Raw genomic sequence first — 25,055 nt, forward strand, 5'->3', positions numbered from 1 at the left:
TCAAGTTTGACCGTTTTATTATTTCATTTGATCATTTTCTCCAACCCAAAGACAATAATACACAGCATAAGTCTAAAATAACCCACGTCATTTTCCTCCATCGTCATTAACTCAGTCCAACACTCGTTCCTCGAGGACATGGGACTGCAATTCAGTTCAGCATGTCAGACTCAACGGGGTCGTCCCCACCTCCCGCACAAGTTCAGATGCGTTGAATAGCAAGTGTAAAATATCTGAGAAGGGGGGGCACATGTATAGATACACTCCAAAAACAACCGATAGCTTTACAGTTTACAAAGGGATTCTGACGGAGAAGGCAATCGTCCAAGCATGTGATGCAAAGTCCACCTGGTCAAGCAGTTACACCCAGACCCACCCCGTCCCCGACTGACCGAAAGAAAAGCTGCTTCTCAATGAAGAATCACCAGTATATTCCCAAACGTACGAAGGTCTGTGCATGTATCGCGTGATATAGTGAACAGTGGCGACTTGAGAACTCCAACTCAGTTTGCGTTACTTCAGACGTTTACGTAAAGAGTAGAAATGACAATATTTACATTGCTTTTTTTCCACATGCGGCTGAAAACAAAATCATCGTTTAGCGTTGGGAGACCTGCTGAGAGACTCGGCAAGATCACAGACGGTCGCCCTCTTTAACACGCAAAGGTGTTAGCGTAAAAAACAGCAGATTCAGAAAGCCGTATTTTGTATCCGATCTGGCGCGGTTACTGTTGTTACGGACGTCTCAAACGCAGGCCGCCGGATAATGCCGTTTAAGGTCACTCGAGAGGCATCAAAACATTTACGGACGAGACCATGTTCTCACACCACAGCATTTTATATGAAGTTGTGCCTCAACCCCAAGTGCCTCCCAAAAAAAAAAAAAAAAAAAAAAAAAAAAAAAAAAAAAAGAGTTTGGGAATATCCGTAAGCCTCAACTGCATGGAAATATCCAGTAGAGATGGTTTGTGGGAAAACTAACTTTAAACTTTGGTTTTTAAGCTTTCCTCAATGTTGCAATGTTACTATAATGTGGTCTGGAGACACACTCTTAAAAACTCGTTTCAGCCAAAGAACCATTTCTTTTTGTACCTTTTTACAACCTGAGGAACCTCCTTTCACCACTTTTGTGAAACAGAGGTTCTTCGTAAGTTAAAGGTTCTTTCGAAACCATTTAGAGACCAAAAAGGTTCTTCTACGGCATTGTGAAGCACCTTTATTTTCAAGAGTGTGCTTCATGTGACTTCAAACCTTTTCACGTGACTTCAAAATCAAGTTTAGTCTCGATTTGGACAGTTGAAACGTTCTTCAAAATGGTTTCTTTCGTGTTCCACAGAATAAAGCCATTTATATAGGTTTGGAGTGACATGAGGGAGAGGTAAATTACATTTTTAATTATCGGGGAGTCAACTATCCCTTTAAATTGCATTATGTAAAACTGGGAGTACATGAGGGATGGGGATCGGCTGCAGGCCATTAAATTAAAAATGAGAAATCATATCCATAAGCAGCATTTGATTTCTTCAGTAGTACATGACTGCGATCCACCTCACGTCTAGTCCAAAAGCCAACTCAAGATCATGTGCACATTACACCCCTAACTGAACGTCATGGGTCTTCAAATGGGATTTTTATTTGATTTGATCTGTTTGATGCGTTTTACAATTATATACAATATACAGGCAGCACATAGTACATTTTCTTTCCAATAAACAATCAATCAAACAGGTAAGTTGTTAAATTAGACTATGTTCTTAGGGAGAGCTTCAAACATTATACACTGTGCAGTACTGGAAGGAAGTCTTAGAAAACGGGATCTTAAAAAGGGATGAAAAGAAACAGCTGATGCATCTTAAAAGCCCTCAGTATGTACAGAAAAAGCCAAGAAATCGAAAGATTCGCAACAAAAGACAAAGAGGCTAATAGAATGATAAGTCTTTTTTTTTTTTTCTCCATATACATAAAAATTTTTCCCAAGCCCAAAGAACATCTCTTGATTTGGTCACCAGACTTCAGTGTGGCATAGCGAATATAAATCACGCAAAGTGATGAAGGAAACGAAGAGCAGCGAGAGATGACGTGAGGGTACGGAGGTGAGGTGAGCATTCCCGTGACACGATGAAACAATCATAGCGCTCTTCCAAGCCGACAAAGACAAAACAAGACGACAATGTGAGGTATATTCAGGTTAATGTTGTGAACTGCCTTTGGAAGCCGCGAGAAGAGACGCTAACGCACGCCGACAGCACACACTTTAAGACGCCCTCTGAACGAGAACTCGAGTGAAATGACAGCGAAACAAAAAAAGGTCCTCTACTCTTCAGACGTCACGCTCTTGCTCTTCCCGTAATGATAACCGTTCGTCTCTCGGGATTCTTCTTTTTAACTGGTTATGACAAAGGCACATTGCTTTAGTTCAGGCAATATTTCCATACTTCAAATCACTGCAGAAAGTCAAACAAAAAGGAAAAAAAAAAAAAGAAGTCCATTCAGTGCATATAACTACATTCACGAAGGCCTTATATTCATAGTCTATATTTACAGCATCTACGCTGACCATAACCTCATGATACGTCGCCGGGCCTCTAAGTTGTGTTAATTTAGTAAGAAATCAATTTGAATTTCAAGATCACGCTCTTTAACTACATTAAATCTTTAATAGATTACAATCCTTAAGGATTGCGCTAAAAAAAAAAAAAAAAAAAAAAAAAAATCAAACTTCTTTAGTGAAGGCTATTTTCAACCTATATAAATGTATTTTAAGATTTAAAAAAACAGTACAAGAACACACCATCTGTGAGGAGTAGAGGCAAACAAACTACTATATGCCAAATTAAAGGGTTTTGGGGGGAAAAAAGTGTCCAGCATTGATGACGATGCGAAACTACTGGTTGATGTAATCCGCGCCAACAATAACGAGCAACACTCTCAGTCACCTCAAAAAGACACGCTCCAGTTCCACTGTCCATGACATTTAGACGCCGCCCTGCATAAAAATATAAGAAATCAAGGTATGGGCTGCATGAACTTGCCTATTCGTGATGATGCACGTGATGAAGGTCAAACACTCCCGGACAGATCTGTTAGCGTGAACATTACTGCTGACGGACAACGGCTTCATGTGAAATACGGTGTAGCCACAACATCGCTTGTATCCGGAGCATTCATCTGGTATACTTTATTACAGGACATCAGATCAACCTCGCACCAAAGTTAAGAAATGCCATGTACAACGATAAATTAAGGCTCCGTCGCGACCCATTTTCCACTCGATTCTGAAATGCTTAAGGTGCAAATGTTCAGACTTTGCGATCAATTCGGTATGTTGCCGTTGTTTTTTTTTTCGTTTTTTTTTCTTAAAATACACCGAACCCCATTAACAAGATTAAAAACATGGACAAAAATCAAACCAAACAGACAGAAATCAAACAAGCAGCTCCTTTGTATAGTGGCCACGAGTGATGTTTCCCCATGTACGGGCCCTTGGGCGGCAGGGCGAGCCGGAGTGAACGAGTGCACTACAGTGACAGGATTAAGTGAGAGCGCACAACGCTAAGTGCAAGTGTGAGTATGGACATGTTGCACTAACCCCGAAGCAGAGAGAAGGACAGACAGGGCAAAGAAACAAATGAAAAGATATGTATTGAGATATTTGTGATTTTTCTTCATCATTGTCACTGTAATCGTCATCATCGTCAGTCTTCATACCATCAACTCTTGACTGTGTCAGGAAGATTCCACTGCTTCCCATGCAACCCCAGGGCAGCGATCTGTGGTGATGTCACGGGGATCATTTGGGAATGGGGAGGGGACATCTTTCCCATAGTTCCCTTGCTGGGGGTCTTTAAGATTGAGAAGGGTAGCAAATCACTGCCAGGACTGAGGGGGGAAATTGTTGACCTCGGACAGGTCTTGTACAGGAGAGCCTTTGTGAGTGTATGTCAGCTTGATCCGCATTCGCAGCTGTTGCTGTAATAAAAGAGGAGGTCAGGTACGTGAAAAACTTAAAGTATAAATGTTCCTTTATAAAACTGAGTTAATTGAAAATAAACGTGAGCATTGCTAAAGGCTGTAGAACTTGGGTGGAAAACGTTTTAAAACATAAAAGATTTGCTGTGCGTATTTGTAGGGCTGCACAATTTGGCAAAAAAGTGATGATACATAATCGTAATTATAATATAAAATATATTACTACTGTAACATTATGCAAAACAATTGTAATACATGTAATGCATAAAAATTAAATCAATTATATCATTACAACGTAACAAAATGACAATGCGGTTTAAATGTAAATCAAGCATTTGCGACTATTAGCACTAAGCCATATTGCAGATGTTGTTTTTTGCTTTGTTTTTCAATTACTCGTGCAGCCCTTTGACAAGCTTCAACTTCAGCGCTCTACCAGCCTAATCAGCTTCAGACTGTCCACATGCATTTGTTTTTAAACACTTTTGTTTTAAATCAGCAGCTCGCTAGCTAACATTTCAGCACGAAACTTTACATTTGGATTGATTGCACAGGTTGCTGAGTTTTCTTCGCCAGCGTGAACCTAAGAAAAGATATTTCTGAAAAACAGTAGATGCGACGCCCTTGACCGAGTTGATTTGGAGCCTAAACCATCAAAATTACTGGGAATGACATTTACTTCTAATTTTAAACCAAGATCCATTGGCTATTACTCCAGCGTAACAATATTCAGCTTTGCTCATCAGACGTTTCAGGATGAATGGACTAATCTTTGAAGATGTCATGCGATAGGGAGCTGAGTGTGGCCTGGGCTCACATCTTACCTTCTGTGGGTTAAGAACCCTGATGACCTGCGTGACACTTCCCTGGTTGAGTGCTGGAACTACATTACTGCTGGGGGACAGAAGCTGCAGCTGGAATGTCTATAAAACAAACAAAAAAAAAAAAAAACGATTAAGCAAAAATTAGTATTCCAATATTAAAAGAAATTTGGTCATATTCTGATTGATGCACCACATAATGCCTTAATTATTTCCTAAAAATAATAATTACTTCCTAAGATCTGCAAAATTACAATTAACACTGTATGTCCATGCAGTAGAAAACCATGTAATTTTTAAAGTTATATTTATATAACCTTTTTTTTTTTTATTTGATATGACAGTAGAGAGCAGAGAGTTGGGCGGAGGGTAGAATTGGCAAAGGCCATACGATCTTAAAATAAATTTCATCTCAGATTACTTAAGGCTGCAGTCCATAACTTGTTTAAAATGTACCAAATTGACATGAGAGAGTTCACCGTGAATCCATTTTCCGAACAGCGTTTTTAGCCTGTCCTGAATCACTACAGTACACCTACAGTAAGTGTTTATATTCGCACTATTTAGGCAGGTTCGGGTAGAGACCGCTGCAGAGTAGCACAGTACCTGCGTGATTCGTCAGACATAAACAGAAAGAAGTAGATCCGGCTACAATGTTCTTCTGCAAGACGCACACAGTTCTGTTTATCAACCGCTAGAGAGCCAAAAGGTAACGGACTGCAGGAGGCAAAGGCTGTCAAGCGAACGTCACGGCAAAACGGGGCAACATCAAGTTTTTAATACTTAAGATGAGTCTTATTCAATACAGACATCTGAATTAAAATGGGTTTGTGCCAATACACAAGGTCGGTCAATCCTGTACATTTCTTATACAATAATATGCTCAAAGACAGACAAGATTTTTTTGCCCATGCCAGTAAAATCAATATAATGACTTAACTGTATTAAATGGCAGATGGCAGTAACACCCAGAAAAAAAAATTATGTATAATGTGGGACTTTAATTATAAACCCAGCCTGAAATAAACTGGGACTCTTATGTTGAAATGTTTATGCCTCACTGCCTTCAGCTGCTCGTTCAAAAAGATGGACATAATGCATTCTTATAACTTTCTACAACACAACAGCATAACCTTTTAACTTCCAGCACTCACATTGGTAACACTTTATCTTGGTGGTCCCTTATGAACATTCATTCGACAATAAGTAACTTTGTACATGCATATCAACTTACATGTCAACTAACTTTCATTAGATTGCAAGTAGACCTTCTGATTATTAACTGCTAACTCTTTAATTGTAATGATCTAAACAGACTATAGGTAGCTTTTTTATAACTTATTCAAACCCTAACAGCCTACCAATACTCCACTAACACTAATGAAAGTTAGTGGACATGTAGGTGCAAAGCTACTTATTGTCAACAGAATGTTCATAAGGGACCACCAAAATAAAGTAAAACCCTCACATTTATTAAAATTATAGCCTTTTGAAGTTTAATACTCAAACTACATACAACTTGTTTTTCTATCGCCAAATGTAATAACTCTTAAAATTAAAATTAAGACTTATTATACAATTTTAGATGTTTAGATGATCTTAAATTTGATGAGGGCCTGTGAAAACTCTGTAATTGGCATTACCTGATTATATATGTTTTTTAGAATATATAATACATGCCGCTTAAACACTTTATGCTTAATATTCATTGTAACAAGATGTGCAAGACTACATTTATTCAAAGCATTCTTATTAAACACACGCAGGAATACTCGAACAGCAGTGGATTTTGTAACCACAAGGTCTAATATAGGTGCATTAAAATGCTTGCATTTTAAATCATTAGCCAGGTTAACCAGCCAGGGTTCTTTGTAGACAGTATTACCAGAGGGGAAGAACAAACCTTTGGTACTGCAGCTTGAAACACAAATTCTGTCATGTCAGCCTCGGTGGAGTTGGTGGCGTGGATGGTGATAACTGCAATATTGGGATTGGGGTTGGACCTCTCAAATGTGAACTCGATTTTCAGACCGTTTTTGTTGTACGCCGTCATCGGAGGAATGACTGCAAGACAGAAACAGATACGATAACCGCACCGTCCTATTTTGCATTAACCATGATGAAATTTAATGCAAGCTCACCCGCTGCAATATCATTGAAGAGGGGCTGAGAGGTGAGACCGTCCAAAAGGAAAGGGGGCTGGGACATGGGCACAGAGGGAGCAGGGGTGGGGGTCGGACCACCTAAGGAATGAGAAGGTAACAAATGGTAGGAGCAGGGCTTCACCCAAAAATAAAAATTACTAGTGAAAGGTTTGGACTGAAATGAGGGAGTAAATAACAGTATTTTCATTTTTTGGGTGACCTACTTTCACCACAGGAGATGTGTTTACTTGCACCGATTAGAATGAAACCTGATTTAAGATTCTGAAAGTCCTGCTATTACGAACCCCTTAATATTTCGATCTGATTCACGTTGGTTTGCATGTGCATTATATGCATTCTGAATAAAACTTGAGCATATGACAAAATACATGCATCATGGCGCAGAGTGTGTACGCAAGGTAGTTTTAAATCTAACTGAGAAAACAGCACAAGTCCTTTGTTTCTTTTTTTAAATCAAATTATGTCAGCTTTCAGATCTCCTCTGGTCAAAACGTTCAGTCTGAGCTTAATCCGAAAGACTGAAGTTTGCTCAGACTGAAAAGCCGTCATTATAAACGGGCATGTAAATGTAACTACAGTGCTCAAAACAAGGGGACACAGGAATGGCAGGGTGTCAGTTTGCTACAGAGCAGAAGGTGTCCAGCGGGCTGACCTGTCAGAGAAAGGTCTCCCAGCAGATCCAGCAGTTCTCCTCCAGCTGACGCAGGCTTTGTGGGAACGGTCGTTTGGATAACCGGTACCACATCATTACCTCCGAGTAGGTCTAATAAATCATTTGCCTGTAAAACAGGAAACACAGACCATTAGCATACATATTTTACCACAGCTAAATATCTGCTCAACCACACCAGAGATTATTTTCATTACTCTAGCAGAGGTTTTCAATCTATTAATCACACTCCTACGAAACATACATTTTGGACATCTCCCTTACCTAGATTTAGCTTAACAGAAGAGCTCTCACTGAACTGAACTATTAGGTATGCAGAATGAATGCATTTCCATACACTACATCCGCCACGTTGGCAGCCTTCAGACTACATGTTCTTTGACCCATAACATGCTAATCATCATGAAAATAATTTACCCAGCTATTGTTTAAAAAACACAATTCAACCTTGAGGAATGGCGTACTTGGTGCCTAAAACACTTGCGTTTGAGCTGCTCCACTCATAGTCCTCTGCCTTTTATTTATTTATTTTTTTCTATTCTGACAGCCCTTTATCGCCCATGGCATCATGAAACTGACCTTTTTCAGGTCAGATGCCATACTTTGTTAATGAAAATGAGGCTGTAAGGAATAGGCGGAATTACGCAATTTTCACAACGACAACTTTCAAATAGTAGGGGATTTTTGTGTCTGTGAAAGTTTTTGGGGAAAAATGTCTAATCAGCTGATCAGTCGGTATATCATTGTTAATTTCTGAGTGAAACTGCTACTTCACTACATCCAATTAGAATTTGCAGCAGAAAAAAAGCTCTTTATATTCCTCATTCAATATGCTGTTTCTCCTGGAAGTAAAATCCAAGCTGTGTAAATGGAAGCACAATCCTAAGAACACACTACACATCTAGACAAGTATTGATGTGCCATGTATACTTGATTTTTTTTTGTTTAACGTCTATGAGGGAAATACTTGGATTTAAAATGCTCACACTATCAGATTATTGAAATGCCTGAAATATGTGCACAGGTTTGGATTGAGAAAGCATGCTCTAGAAAACCCACCTGACTGGCTGGCTGAGTGATGTTGGGCGGATGTTTTGTGTCTAGAATAGTTGATTCTGTTTCTCCATTGGTCTGGACAATCTCTGCTGGGCCGTTAGTGGCCGTTTTTTCCATAATAGGCATTCGCTCTAGTAATGCAGGTCTTCATGGGAAAGAGGAAGAAAGAGAGTGAGAATAATAAACCGAACATTAAATGTCTAGGACAATCTGGAACAGCACACAAGCTCTTACCTCATGTGATCATATTTTTTGAAAAGTGCGTTATATTCCACAGCTCTCTGCTGCAGCTCCACATCTATACTGCTGCCGTATATAGACACCACTTTTTTGATTCGACTGCAGAGCAAATGGAAATAAATGAAAGATCAAGGCCTCATTCAAGAAAATACATCCTCGTGCGACTCAGAAGAGGCATGCTTACTTCAAGCTGCTGAAACGGGTGGACAGCTTCATAATAGCAGTCAGGGAATAACCTCTCGTTACAGGGGTGGATAAGTTAGAAACAAGGAGACCTTCTAAAACATCCAGGACCTCATCTTCAGAAACCTGAGAGATGAAACCAGATACAGTTGTACAAATGTGTGCGTGTGTGTTTGCGCATTTTTTTTTTCAAAGGGCATACAGGTAATTTACCTGAATGGGTTCCTCCTCTTCACACTGGCCTGAGACCAGTAGGTCTCCATACTCTCCTATGCACCAGGATGCCACCTGTACTAGAGGTTGCTACAGGAAGAAAGGTTTGAGTTAGTTCTCACACACACTGCAGTTAACTGTCATTCAAAATAACCTTTGAATGGGGTCTGAAGCATTCAGGGTCCAAATATAGTATATGTTCTGCTCTGTCGTTCACACAAAGCTATTTAATGACTTCAGAAAACTTGGAATGTAGGCACACAAGTTGCACAAACTTTTTTCGGCAGTTCTGACATTATCAACAAACTGGAGATCAGTATCTGTGTCTATTCACTTTCATACAGTGAATGAAAAAGAGCAGCATGAACCTTCTTTCAGACACCTTTTGCATTTGAATGAAGCCCCAGCTGTCACATGAGTTTGCAACAACAATTTTGGATGATTAATTTTTTTATGAAACTAACAGATTTAGCATTTTTTGCACAAGTTTTGCTCTTTGGGTTCAGAAGTTTTAAATCCAGTGAAGAGAGAGTTTTAAGATGATTCTAACCTGAGAGATGTCATCCAGGAGGGCTTTGTAGAGTCTCTGTACAGTATAGGCATGCATCTCTACACTATTTGTGATGAGCTGGATGAGGTTGGGCACAGAGTCATCTCGGACATAACTCCCTGCCTACAAGAGCAGACACAACAAAACATCAGAGTACATCAGATGAGCATTTTTAACCACTTTGCCACCAAAAGGGTGTGTTAGGTGCATTTGCACCAACCCCCCAAAAAAAACACTACTGAAACTGCTAACAAATAACTGCTACTCAGTCCGGAAAGACCACTGCAAAACTATATCGAAATACATTGTGATGTTAAAATGTCCTCAAGACTTGTGTTTATTTGTGGGAAGGTTATATCATCATTTGGCTCAAGTAAGTAGAAATGCAAACTGAAAGATGTCTGCAGATCCCTGACCAAGAACTGGCTTTAGCATGAGCACAACAGTATTTTAGTGGAACAAGGGCATTACATACAGAACTTATTTTTCACAATCAATACTCAACATCAAGAGCTAATCAGCATGTGTCTACTTTGAGTTTATCACATGATGTAAATTTAATCACAAACATTATCTAAATTAATGGTAGGAGTAAAGCAGATTAGTAAGAAAGAATACAAGCAAGACATTTACCGTTGTCAAAACCCTCATAATGGTGTCTATGTGCCATCTTTTGGAGGGTGCATACCTGCAATAAACAAGTGTTAGATATATGTGCAAAGCAACAGCCTAAGAGCAAAACATAAAAGCAAGCCACCAAGGCTAAAAGCATCAAACGAAGTAAAACTCTTTAAAACACTCTTAACTAAATCCCTTTTAGTGCTGTCAGATATAAAAGTGTCAACAGAATAAGCGTCTGCCGATGGATCACTCATTTCATCATCACACAGCCACAAGTCGCTCTACTTGAACAGCTCTTTATGCTTTTCAAGGGCTTGCTTTTTGAATTTGATCAGATTCACTTAACTAGGCTTTTACACTATTTTAACTCTAATAAGAGACTGCAGACAGTCAAAAGGGCAGCAAGGACGTACGACACGACTGCAGTAAAAAAAATGGAAATCATTGGTGCTTCCTCTCACATGGTTTCTGCACAACATGATTTGCATGATTTCACAACAAACGGACTTACTTCTCAGCAGCCAGGAAGATCCCTGATGCGCAGTCCGCTTTGAACTCAGGGTCACAGGAGTCCAGGAAATACAGAAGCTCTTTCATCATGCCCCGAATGTTGTTGCCGTTAACCAGGGCAAAGCTCAGCTCCATTGCACGCCTGTGAAAAGGACAAGCGTAATCAGAGGGACTCATCCTCTTATGTGATATATAAATCCATACACAGCCAGCACATAAAACTACCTTTTAATGGACACATCAAGGTCTTTCAAACAGTCCACGATAGTGCTTCGATGTCTCTGCACTGCATTGTGGTCCGTCTGCACAGTCTTCAGTAGAGATGTCAATGCCACATATCTGATCGGGGAGAGCAATAAACGTCAATGCCCTACAATTTTGACAATCAAGTCTAGAGTGGACAGCGAGCTATTTCAGTCCACAGTAAAGCTGATGTCAGAAGCAATGAGATCAACATTTGAAACACTCAGTCGATGGATCACTCAAGGTATTCATCACTGAACAGCACTAGACTGATATCTTGCTGGTCCCCTCACAAACATCACTCTTGGGTCAAGTTACATACCTGATATTTTTGTCGTTGTTGAGAAGAAAACGTCCCAGAATGTTAATTGCTAAAACCTGTAACAACAAGCAAGAGTACTTTCAACCACTTTCTGCACACACCTTTGATCCACTCAAACAGTACTGTCAATCTGAGCAACACTCACCCTCAGTCCACTCTCTGATTTGATGTCCATAATAGTAAGAACAGTTTCATAGAGGATAGCATTGCCTACATTTTTACTTGTCTCTGTGTTTGTTGCAACCTATTAAAAAAAATGTGGTGGGAAATCATTAGTAGGTACAAAAGGAAAGTTTCGTGGTTATAAAGTGGATCTAATCGGACTCCTTACCTGTGCAAGAATGTCATTCATAGCTTCACTAGAATCATCATCACCCTTTCCCAGAATTCTCAGTAGCCTCAATATCCGCACCTTAAAAATGCCAAGAGACACAGTGTGGCCCAGAGGAGCTCATCAGATTGCTTTAGGGTATAAAGAACAGGCACATCACCTCGTATGGGCACGACGGATTGCAAACTTAAGGACCACTCTAAAAATCAATTTCTTGCATCTGACCAAACAAATGACATGAGGTACATTACAAAATTTAATTCACATCGACTGCAGTATTAATAGTGCTTTAAGAGATTTTATTTAATGGAATGGCACTCAGAAAATCTCTATTGCATGACATTGAAAATGGTGAGAGCCGATCCAAAAAAATAAAATAAATACAAATTTCCGCCTCATTTTGCATGTAAATAGATCAGTCCACACAAAGAAAGCAGGAAGTTCAGACCATGTTTAGATGAATCATTTAAGTAGTGCGCATAATTTCAAGCTGGTCATGGGAGAATGCAATTTTGCTGCCGCCGCAAAACTACAACTGGAATAAAAGTTATCTTTTCAGCCCCGGTTTTAAAAAAGGAGGTGTGTGTAATGCAATAACAAGAGCTTGTAAAAATTGTGCACACTCAATCTAAATTCAATACTGAAGAAGAGCCAACATGACTTTCAAATGCAGCAACACTGACAGGAGGTGATGTGTCTTTACCTGCAGGAAAGGGTCACTGATGCCAGACACATCGTGCTCAGGGGAGTAGCCTGACATGATCAGGTTCTTCAGGATTCGTACAAGTTGTGGAACCAGCTAGAAAAAAAGAAAAGAAAAAAAGAAAAAAAAAAAAAAGTGGGAGAAGAAATTAAAGACCATCAGCTAGATTACATCACCGTTGTAGAGATTTCAAAACAGGACAGTACATAAAAGGGTCAGTAAGTTTCAATACACGTAGGCACCCTGAGTTGATCATCTTCCAATAGAATGGTTTCACTATACATTAAGACATGGAGATCATATGTCAGCGTTTATTGTAATTGTCACTTTTTCTATGTGCATTAACCTTATTAATTTGGCAAAAGTCTCCATTTCATATGTGCCCCCACTTTAATGTACATATTGGAAAAAACACAACCCAATAGTGACCGTATGAAAGAGAAATTAATCTAAAAGGTAAACGCAGGACAAGTGAAAATGCATATGATGTCTACGTAATCCTGAATCAAACAAAAGAAAACAAATGACAACAATTGCAAAATAAACGGTACATCAAAACCAAAAATTTGACTACATCTACAGTGACCATGATGATGAGACTTTTTTGTTTGTTTGTTTTCTTTAAGCATGCACCAGCTATGAAACCAGAATGTCCTCTTACCTTCTCATTCTAACACAATGCAGGAATTGTAACGAAGACAAATGACAGAAAAAATATGAAGTAGATGTTAGGGGGGAATTGGAAAAAAGAGTCACTTTCAGAGAATAGCTTAACATAATGCTACGGTTATGAGCATGAGAGGTGGGCGTAGATCAGGCTGGGGGTGGGAAGAGCAGAAGCAGATATACAGAGAGGAAGAACCCGTATTCATCTCCCAGTGAGATAAACACACCTGCAGCTAAATCCAGGGCAAGCATCCAGATTTCAGCAAGGACTACAGTCTCGTTTCAGTAGTCATGTCAACGCTATCAGCAGCAGATAAGAGTGCTTTTGTCTCAGAGTGGCTAATGTGGTGCATAGACACAGTATTAGAGGTGACTGCTGAAGGTCAAGGCATTAACGCTTGGTACGTACCTTCCTGAAGTGAGAGAGCATGTCAGGACTCCGCTCACACATTTCAGTGAGCAGGACAACAGATGTGTGAAGAACTCCTGCAAAAAACACAGAACGATACGCTCTTTTCCTTATCAGATTTCATTATATAACTTGTAAGTTTGTTTACCTTAGGAAAACGAACAAGCCAATTTTCTCCTGTTGTTGCTGAACGTGAAAAACTGACTGAGAAAGACTGCTAACGTTTAATGAGGGACTGAAAATAATTTTACATGAGTGTCAACTTCACTAACATTTTTTTGATTAATTTAATATGAAAAATGTCACTTTGGCTTATTCTATTTATAGAGAATAAGCCAAATAAGTCTTTTTTTGGGCTAACAGAAAAATACACTGAACGAAAACAAATTAGCAAATTTTTCCCATTTTAGAAGTTGGCAGCATTCACCTTAAATCAAAGCTCCAACATTTTTCATTTAAACATGCATTACCTTCTCTAATATGTTAAGGAATATACAATGAAAATGTACTGCTTAGAAAAAACTATACATTTTATAATTAATTTTCAATGACAATAAAATGAGACCTATGGGAAAGGTTTAAGAGAGCAGCTCTCACCATGATTTTTCTCGCTGAGCAGGTTTTTTGTTGCTGGCAGGAACATCTCCATCAGCTCCGGGACTTTGCGGATGACGTGAACCGCACACAGTGCCGCCTGAGGGCGAAGAGCTCGTGTCAAAACGGTTCACACATTCAGAGCCTGACATCCAACTGGACATGAAGTCCATGTTCGGCTGTGAAGGAGTGTGAAATACCTTTTTCCTCAGATAGGAGTTTGACGTTTTGAGGAGTTTCTCCACTTCTCCAGCTAAGTCACGGCACATTTCGGATGAGCCCATGCAGCCCAGGGTGCACAGGGCTAGTCCTTGCACATACTGTGTACTGTGGTTCAAGTCACTGCAGACAGAGAACAGCAATGCATACAATTATTTAAGGCAATGGTTCTAAATTGGTGGGTTACAGGGGGCAAACGATGTTAAAATTAAATATATTTCAATGGTTAAAGCAAAAAAATGGTTTATTTCAAAGGCTGTGCATCCAGTCAGACATCATTATATTTTGGTGCAAATTCATCTAGGAAGAACTGCCAGTGAGAGCTGACAATTACATGAGATTGGGTGAAACTAAGTTTTTGCACCCTTTAAGACAATAGTTTTCTGTTAAAGTCCTCAAGAAAATTTTTTTGCCTTTTCTTAACAAATTAAGGTGTGCAATAAGAGGTTTGATGGACACTAAATGGAATAAAGAAAATGCAATTTAAGATGCTATCACACTCAGCAAGCTGATCACCATCCACCTGCACTTTACTCTCTCCACCTACAACGGTCACATTAACCTCCCACCAATCACACAGCCAGCTGTGACTCATGGAAGTGTTGAAACAAGATGAGATCCCTGGCTCACTCACTTCTTGATGCAGTTTGTCATTAAGAGATGGACGTCCTGCCTCTCGTCCAGAAGTAGCATGGCTCCCAGGTATCCTATCCGTTTATCTGTGAACTTCTGTGATGCAATCAGTTTCAGGCACTCCAGCTGAAAATGAGATTTTGCCCATCAAACACTTCAAAAATCTGTCTGTTTAAAGTGGCCGCTTCCTGCAGCCCTTTGAATGATTCCTATAATACCGTTTCGTTTTCTCACCTGGCCAAAGTGTGCCGGGTAGCCCAACATGTGCATATAAAGCAGCTTAGCCACATTTCTACAGCGGTATGTGTTGTCCTCTTCTCTAAAGGATGACCTAATGGCTGCACACTCTTTCTGGATCATCTCTCGCTCCTCTGCCTGGGTTCGAGCTGTCCGGATTGTCCGGATCAGCTCCCGCAGTCTGATCGGAGCTGGCATCCTCTGTAATGAAAGCACAGTGTCAGCCAGTGGAGTGTCACAGCAGCGCCAATATATCTGCCAAGACAAATGATGATTTATACAATGCTTGCATTTGCCAGAGCAACATGAGATCAAGTGAACATGAAACAAATTCACAGATTTATGCGGTAGTTTTTCTCAAACCCATGAAAAGCTCATAAAATGGAGATGAAGTTCATGTCTTTAGACCAGTGGTTCCCAACCTTTTCTTGTTTGAGGCACCCTTATAAGGAAATATATATTTAAAATCTCCGTAGCTTTTTTATTATTATTTATTTATTTGTTTCATTTCGAGAGTTTGCATGCAACAACACCTTATACCTAGTCCTAGATGATATGAGAATACTGTTTATACAGATTCTGCCTTAATAAAAAAATTTTGTTGAAATTTTGGCGGCACCCTCAAAAGATATCACGGCACCCCTTAGTGCCGCGGCACACCGGTTGGGAACCACTGCTTTAGACACTGAAAACAGTAAGTTCTTGAAGTAGACAAGACTGCATCTCGTTCACACTGAGATATGGACAATGTAGACTTATTAACGACATGCACTGACTGGGCTGCCGTCAAGATTTTTTTTCTCTGCTGCTAGACTAATCTATATTGACCCAATGTTCATTGTTAGACAAATTATACAATATTGTTTATTGCCAAGCCCATTTTACACATTAATATTATATGAAATGAATACAATGGTTTAAGATGTTGACGAGATGCAATACCTGCAATACAGTTTTCATGCTGAGTCGTACTGCACCTTTAAATCCTCTTTAAAAGAACCACATCTACATCCATATCCTAAGACCAAGTTTCATTGGGTTGCATCTAGGCTTGCTGCGACAGACAGTGTCGGGGGTTAAGCCGCAACCGTGACACCATCCTACACATTCGTTTAGATTTTTTTTTTTTATATATTAAAAATTTAGTTATGTGAGAGAACATCAAACAGACTTCATTTACCATACGAGGAGAACTGACTGATAAGAAGAGTGAGGTGAAAAAGGCAAGGCGTTGACGGAAGAGTCTGAAAACAAAATGCTAAAGCAAATGCTAAAAACTTTAATTTATTTGTTACTTCATATTATGCATATAGCATGGTGTATTTTTATTCCTTTCGTTAATAAAAGTTCTACGCTCTACATTGTATTTTGTTGTTCCTTGAACAGATTCATTGATGTTGTGTTTAAGCAACACTAGTTGATTTTTTAAAACCTGCAATTTTACAAACATCCACCAATTTAAAATTATATATATTTTTTAGATATGCACAATTTTAATTATACATAATTATATATAATAAAACATTTTTAGACCTTAAAGAATGATAATGAGCGATGACAAACTTAACGAATGATATCTCGGTTTACATAAAGCATGCTTTTCTTGTGACGTTAACTAATAAATGAACTTCTACAGACCATAACAGCAACCGGTTGTCAAATCTAAATAAAGCGTTGTCATGCTAATGATGTAAATAGGAAAATCGTTCTGGCTCTGCGAGATGAATTAAGCACATCACCCCGAGCGCTCTCTTGATCAGTCGTTCCGCAGAGCTCTAAGAATCCTAAAGGACGCAGAGCATCTCATAATTGTCTACCACATGTGGCGAGCTTTTCTATAGGGACAGTCTGTCTGGCGGAAAAGACAGACATCAGAGTATGGTCATAATCAGCTCTATCAGCCAATGTGACACAAGCAGGTGGAACCACCTGTGAAATTCCATTCCTTCAACAGAATCAGGTTTCAATCTACTGGAGGCTGATTAAAAATTAAAAGTGAGCACATACAAAGTGGTAAGATTACATGACCGCCTATTTATGCCCAGCTGCCTGAGCCCATTTCTTCCCATTTCTTGAATCCAGCCAAACCTCTGGGGCGGAAACCTGAACGGAAAAGGGGCACTTGAAAGAAACTTTGACTTCCCGGTAGGAGTGATATTAAAAAGTTAATTTGGTTATCTTTTGCTTTCCAAAAATTATACCCGACATGTCATCGAAAGAGAAACCCAATAAACGTACATTAGCATCCGAAATGCAGGCAAATAACAAGGCAGACATACAGGTAAAGAGAGCACAGAGCGTAGAGGTCAAAGTAACACCTGCCACACAGGAGAGAACTGATCTTCAGCTCATAAACAGTGAGAATTAGATGGTTATTAGCATGGAAGGAGTGAAATGGGGCTGCTAATAGAAAGAGAAGGCTCATCTATCAAAAACCCTCTCTGGATTATTGTAGGAAGGTGTCGTAGGATGTGCAGGGACAGCTTTGCGGCAAAAAGAGCAGTTAAACATGAACATGGAGCACATAAACAGACCGAACAGGAAATGACTCATCCTGCAGACTGAGGTTGAATGGACAGGGCATTCAAGTTCAAACATTACAGTACTTTCACCCCACACAAAGAGCAGCTCGTCGCAACGCGGTGACGGAGTGTATGGATGGCGAGAGGTCACCTTGTAATTAAATGTAAGCTGCAAAAGCAAGTAATCAGTGGCACTGTAAAGACGGAGCACTACAAGTGGTTTACTGCTCCGAGAACGCACATTAATCACCAGGAGATCCGTCTCTCACACACACACACATACGTACGTACGTACGTACAGAGCCAAGACACAACACCAAGTTAATATTCCTCCCTTCCTCCATGCAGAGATGAGAGCTGCTTTTGGCTCTCCATCACAGAGGAGCCCCGCACTTTAAATCTGTTAGCATGCAGCACCTAATTAAGCTGCTCGAACCAGAAAGGAACTACAGTAATTACTTGCTAAACAAAGACATTCTCAGCATCTCCCAGCAGAGCAACAAAAGTTACGGTCGCAAATGGACGGATAGTGCAAAGAAGTGTTTAATGACAAATATGCAATGTCACTGTCCAATTAAGCGTGTAGCGATAAAAGCAAAGCGTTATCCCAAGGTTTAAGACATGCAGTGGCCTTTATCTCAACATCACGGTTTTACTAAAAGCACATTTGAATTCTTATGTTTTTAAAAAAAATACAAAAAGAGAGGACAGCAAAAGTGATATTCCTGCTATCATTAATATTACTCTTCACTGTTATGACTGCAAAAACAGCCTGTTTTCAAAAACTGTATGCTAATAAATGGGCACATTCCATGTACTTTTAACACCAATACTGCTGTATAAAACTAATATGAATAATAATCTTATCTTTGGGTTTTTTGATACACATTTACCCCATTTTTTATTACGTAAAACCATTGTATTTTGTTACTCAAATAATATGAGGGCATGAGAATTTAATATTTAAAATAAAAAAAGGCTCTCAAATATGAAGCAATGACTGGCTGACAAAAAAAAAAACAAACAAAAAAAAAACACTGAGTGTTAAATCACTGTCTTCAATGAGCTATTACGGTCCATAAAAATGTATAAAAGCAGGAAGCAAATCAACCCAAAAAGGTTAAGTACGACACAAAGAGGCACAATCAAACCAGAATCTCGGCTATCACATTTTTTTCACTTTAATAAGCTTCAGCAATAAGTAACTAGCCTCTTGTATTGTGTCAGATGCCTTCACACAGTTCTTGGTCGTCTGCCACTTCGACGAAAGCCAAGTCTTCTCTCTTTGAAGAAAGGATACTTCATTTCTAAGTGCCTCTCCAGCTTACTTGGCACTATGCATATGACATGCAGGCTAAAGGCAATTAGCAGCCCTGGCTTAACTTAAGCTGCAAACAAGAGTGTTCTTATAAACTTCTGGTTGGCGGTGGGGGGGGGTGTCTCTACAAATTTTAAATTCCTGGTAAACCATTTGCTTAGCCAAAAAAAAAATCTAAAATCAATTGACGGTTTTGTAAGATTTTGCTATACTGTTAAAAATGGCCGCGTCTAAAGAGTGTTGTTTTGCTGTTACACTGCATCTACCAATAAGAAACATGGACCACAACACATTTTATGACACGGGTAGTGATCAGACACAGTCAAGACGATCATTAAAGCTACATGTCAGCCATCAAAAAATGTTTTTAAATACACTTGGCCCATGTAGTTGCCAACCTGTATATGTGTGGAGCACAAAAAAAAAAATAAATAAGCCAAGGGTTCATTATTTTCTCCAAAATCCAATTTTAAATTCGGATGAACTAATACTTAGTATTCGATTGATACCGCAGTGTGAAACCTCACAGAAAACCCTACTGCTTTGCTTAACAGCACATAAGGACACATCGCTCCTGGTGGACTTCCCCAATAATTAGTGCTGCTTTGGATAAAAAGTGTACTGTAAAACTATGAAGATAAAGGCAGTAGAACAAACCATAAGAAATATTAAGAGTGGGACTCATCTCAAAATGTGCCTGCCCGGCATTGCAGAACTATGATAGATCTACATTGAATTGGCTGCATTTTTCCTCCCACAAGCCCTACTCTCCTCTGTGTTTGCACAGCACAGAGAAGATTAAATTAATGCCTACTCCTGGATATGATGCCGTTTAGACGGCTCGATCAAGGGAACAAGTGAGAGGCGAGAATGTGCTTCCTATTCCCGGTACGGCTACTGCCACGGAGCTGCTCTCCCTGGTTTTAAAATGTAATGGCAGTCTGTGTTCAAGACAGAGAAACAAGATGGGTTTTCCACATCTAACGAGCTGCCATCCAAACACTGTGAATCACGGCCACGTATAAGCAGATCACCAGCTTCGTGGCAGCTTGTGATTCAGCATCCAATCTCGAGACATCAGCACTGCCATAACCTTTACAGATGAATGAACGAGGAACTCCCCTTTACGACATTAAGCATGACTACACACACCTAGCCACCGAATCACGCGAGGTCGCATGATCTACCTTGACAGTCAAAAGGAAGCATGCTATTCAACTTCAACGCTCAAAAAAAAAAGCAGGACTGCTTTTCCTGTTCGCACTCTTCCACGTATAGCTCACTGCTTAGAAGACAGAAGAGGTACAATAGAAGGATTAAGGTGACGGTAGGTGGGGTAGCTTTTAGTTTAAAACAAGAATAGTTGCTCCAAAGTCAGTTTTACGAGACCATACCTCTCATTCCCAGATAATAAGAGCACCGTTGCCAAAGGCATATACCTGCATACTTCAGGGGGACTCACAGGTGATGTAAGGAGACAGTAGCAGAAGAGCAGTATACTGTATATTTATTCAATGTCATGTCAGCATCTTAGGCTATTTTCTTAGCAAAAACAATTAAAAGTATAATGAATATAATAAAAAGCTATTATGCTTTGAATAGACAGTATAAATGGAGAGCTTGCTGATACTGTCCGACTCTACAATTTAATCTTTTAGTTTGGTTTATAAGACACAAGTACAGAAAAGTGGCAGTATTTCAGAAACATGATAATCAAATCCATAAAGCTGTATGTAAATAAACACTAAAATTGTGCCTGGTTACAATAAATGGAAAACTAAACCATTGTCCTAATTTAAACTGTGGGCCTGAGAGAGTTACATTCAGATTTGAAAAGAAAATATCAACTCAGAGAGGATTTCTCTCGCACCTGCCTCCAGAGAGTCACGTCTGATCTCATGGAAGATGTGCTTAGCAACTAAGAGAAAAGCAAAAAAAAAAAAAAAAAAAACCCCTCAAGGAGATGACCCGGAGAACGAGTTTCATTAAGCAATGGTATAAACTACACAGAAAACGTCTCAACAAATGAGACCGAAGAAAAGGATACAGGCCAAGGCATTTTAAACGCTCACTGCTTACAAATAACAAACTTTTGATAATTAATCTAATAAGAATGAGTAAAGATGAAATTTTACTAGTAGTAATGCAACAGAAAACCAAAATTAAAGTTTTCATTTAGCAAAGAAACCAATCTAAAAATGAAGTAATTCAATTTGGGGCACTGAACACTGTATGCTGTTCAAAGTGTTGTGTTGTGTTGTGTCGGCCCTAGTGAGGCAAATTTTACATAACGCCTCGCATATACTGCATAATATTTGATCGCCATACTACCAGTACCTGTTGAAGCTCATCCACATTGTTTGCGTGAAATATACAATGACACGGTCAGAAAGAGCGCTAAATGGTTAAGACAATGATTTCTGACCACCCCAAACCACTTCAGATGAATGGTTTAATGGCTGAATATCTTTTTTCTTAACTAGTAAGTGATGCACTGAGATTTAAGTAACAGAACGCTAACATTTAATGAGTAGTACAAACAAAATCAAAAAGAATTGGTATAGTTGAAAAAGACGGGTATAGTTGATATAGTTAAAAAAAAAAAAGGTCCACAGTAAAGTAGAGAAGACAAAAGCATCAGATTAAAAAAAAAAAAAAATGTGAGAATGATTTAGATGTAAAGAACGTTAAAAAGACTTGCCTCAGTGTGCATTATTCTCAGTAAAGAACCTGTCAACATTATGAAACTGTCATCATACAGTTTTTTTTTTTTTTACTGGAGCTGCCGTAGGTGAGCCTAAAGTTACAAATCATTTAAAGAAATCATTTTAAACATCTGAGTGAAACTTATGCCGTGATTGGCCTCACTTATTTAATATCATGCCGTGTTAAGGACGTCATCTTTGATGCGGTCGCTACAGTTAATAGAATACAGTTACAGGATACAGTTGTTCGGTCAGATGCACATATTTAAGCAGCTACTTTTAATCTGCTCAATGAACAAAACACCTCCAGGCTCGCACCTGTAAGCAAATCCTGCCGTCAGTCCCAAACGGCGACTGGACTGCTGATATACGCCTTTTAAAACCCTCGACGATCTGTATGTTGGGGATTTTCCATAAAAGCCAGCCGTTTTAGTAGAAAATATTTCAATAAAACATTAGAAGATACCAGGAAAGTAATTAAAGTTAGGTATTGATGAATTAAGTAAAGAACTGATCGACTAATCAGAAAATAATGCTTATATGAATCGATCAATTGTTAGACGAATCAACTAAAGGAAAAAAAAAACAATTGACTGAATAAAGAGATTATATATATAATCTCTTTCTTATTCAGTCAATTGTTTTTTTTTCCCTTTAGTTGATTCGTTTCTAACAATTGATCGATTCACATATAAATATATATTTATATATATATATATATATATATATATATATATATATATATATATATATATATATATAAATATTTTATATATATAAAATCAACTCTTCGAGTGGAAAAAGAATGCAAATCAAGCCAGGAATCATGCAAACTACAGCAGGGACTGGGAGGACACGTTTACAGACGGCCACTTCCTTTATTTCTGTAACCATACTCCACAATCACAAGGAAGAGATGCCGATTTGCTTTTTCTATACATGTTCACCGAAAACTAACTGCTATAACGAAATGGCAAACAAGACAACATTTAACCAGCAGCGATACATAAGAGCACAACAACCAGAACGACTGAACATCTCCCTAGAAACCACCTGGTGACTAAACGAGCCTAAAACCCACAACAAGTGACATTACGCACCTCGCATTCTTCACCTTTACACCTACGGCATTTCCTCGAAAACAGCTCGACTGTTTGTTCTGCAACATTAAGAGAGATTGGTGAAGGTTTCGAGGTTTCTGAACCCATCCCCTTGCGCTATAACGTCAACCGTTGTTGCTAAGCTAAATGATAAACAGTGAGAAGCGGGGACATTACGCGGAGGTAAAACCGGGGTATTTCGGTTCTCTTCGCGTGTATTAATGCTCGTTCCTAAGCCCTTTGAATCGCAATAAATACCTCTGTCGTTGCTCCTTGATGTCGGTGAATGAAGTGCTGCGTGTGTCCGTTGCTAACGTTAACTGACTGGGGTCTAACGTTGGTCGGGCCTCAAATCGAGCGTCGATTTGACGGAGGATCAAACGCAAACCTCTACTTTAAACCCCTCGAAACGTTCGTAAACAACAGCCCAACGTGGATTTCACGGTCAGCAGTGTCACGCCGCCCGAGGAAGCGGAGCTCGTGCGGTAGTTTAGCGACCGTTAGCATATGACAGGGTCCCGGCGCACAGGCTTTAGCATTAGCATGTGCGCTCCACTTCCTATGCAGCCCCGGAGTCAACCCGAGCGAGCGCAAATAAAACCGAGCGGCTTGACAGCGCCGCCGTCAACGGACATACACGAAGTCGTATAGTTGGTTAAAGCGAGCTCCCACTCACCAGCCGTTACGATACCAGAAAACAAGTGCAATCTTCTCACTCGACGGAAGGAGGAACGGACCAGACATTCAAAATGGCGGCGGCCCCAGCCTCAGCACTTCTACCGCAGGCGGAAGGATACATGACTGACGGTCAGAACTTCAAATGCGGATGTAAGAAGGCGCGACCTGCTCCAGATCGCAGCGAGTGATGTCGTGTTTATGTTCATGAGCGTTGCCAGCATTTATCACCGCGTTCGTGCGTTTAAAATGCGGTCAAATGGCTTGCACGGTGCTGCATTATAAAGTAACGTGCGACCCTGGGGCGCGAAACCAGTCATGAGGTTAAATAAACACATACATAACAGATTCGTGCGGCTTTTTGTTGGAATCTGAGGGGAATCTAAAAAATATCGAGCCTTTAATGTTATCAGAATTAATCTCCTAGCAATGCATTGGAACACGACCTTTGCTTAATATCTTAAAGATTATTGGTTTACCAGAAAAAGCCATCATTTTGACCCGTGCACTGGCTGTTGCTATAAATACACCCCTGCTGCCACTTATAACTGGTTTTGTGGTCCAGGGTCACCTACAACACGAGGCTCACTGTGTTTTTTTCCCCGGGGAAACCCGCGATGCCGTTCGCGTTTATACTCTTTATTATGTCGGTGGAGTATAGTTGTGTTTTAAAGGTAGGCTACGTGTCACTTCGGCGGAAGACTTGCCCAAAGAGGCGTGCTGCGGCCCGCGCCTCACTCACCTCGTGGCAGTCAGTGATGACGTCACCCCGCGCGGCGTTGAGGCACTTCCTTCGGGAGTCACCGAACTGGGTCTCTGTGGTGAACCGGGGGTCGTTCGGTCGAGCCGAGGAGCGCGCTAGCGGCGAAGTTTGGCGCTATGGAGGTTTCTGACAAGAGAGGCGATGATCGGTCCCCTGGAGAAGAGGGCCTGACGCCAAGGACCAACGGATATGATGACCTAGCCATCTTCTGATATAAGTGCAGATCATGTAATAATATTACGTTGCATTGTGTAATACATCAGAACTGTTTTTTAATCACTGCTAACGCCAAAAATTAAATAAAATAAGTCGCAATAATTAGGTGTCCAGCTAGAACAGGCATTGATGTCAAGGACCCCCCAAAAAGATCATCTGTATCCTATATATTTTTCTATATAATAATTATTATAACATCTTATTCGATTTAATCAGCCTATAAATTATTGTGTAAAGAATTATTGAGTGATGTTTGTCTTTGTTCTAATTGTTCACAACTCTTTTGCGTTTAAATTTCATGTATTCATTTAATCAAATTACTAAATGTTCTGTGCGTATTGTTTTTATAGTAAGTTGTCAGTATCATCAGTCAGTTGCATAGATAGATAGATAGATAGATA

General features: G+C 39.7%; 1 protein-coding gene across 3 annotated transcripts; it reads right to left on the bottom strand.

Annotated features, from left to right (window-relative positions):
- ap1g1 (adaptor related protein complex 1 subunit gamma 1) lies at nucleotides 1–23,829 on the bottom strand. 3 transcript variants are annotated; one of them, XM_043244233.1, is made up of 24 exons: nucleotides 23,677–23,829; nucleotides 15,353–15,556; nucleotides 15,120–15,244; nucleotides 14,467–14,608; nucleotides 14,270–14,366; nucleotides 13,673–13,749; nucleotides 13,259–13,267; nucleotides 12,598–12,693; nucleotides 11,895–11,975; nucleotides 11,709–11,807; nucleotides 11,564–11,619; nucleotides 11,224–11,337; nucleotides 11,000–11,140; nucleotides 10,501–10,555; nucleotides 9,868–9,990; nucleotides 9,318–9,407; nucleotides 9,106–9,230; nucleotides 8,916–9,020; nucleotides 8,685–8,826; nucleotides 7,608–7,734; nucleotides 6,932–7,033; nucleotides 6,694–6,854; nucleotides 4,794–4,892; nucleotides 1–3,969 (listed from the first exon to the last, which is right to left on the bottom strand). In XM_043244233.1, the coding sequence occupies exons 2-24, from the start codon at nucleotides 15,551–15,553 to the stop codon at nucleotides 3,868–3,870; spliced, it is 2,469 nt and encodes an 822-aa protein (XP_043100168.1). In that variant the 5' UTR covers nucleotides 15,554–15,556; nucleotides 23,677–23,829; the 3' UTR covers nucleotides 1–3,867. The 3 variants fall into 3 exon arrangements, with proteins under 3 accessions (XP_043100168.1, XP_043100169.1, XP_043100167.1); XM_043244234.1 differs by lacking the exon at nucleotides 23,677–23,829 and adding an exon at nucleotides 23,259–23,654; XM_043244232.1 differs by lacking the exons at nucleotides 13,259–13,267; nucleotides 23,677–23,829.
- Between the last annotated feature and the right edge of the window lie 1,226 nt (nucleotides 23,830–25,055).

Source organism: Puntigrus tetrazona, chromosome 7, assembly GCF_018831695.1.
Source record: "Puntigrus tetrazona isolate hp1 chromosome 7, ASM1883169v1, whole genome shotgun sequence".
In the NCBI taxonomy this organism is placed as follows: Eukaryota; Metazoa; Chordata; class Actinopteri; order Cypriniformes; family Cyprinidae; genus Puntigrus; species Puntigrus tetrazona.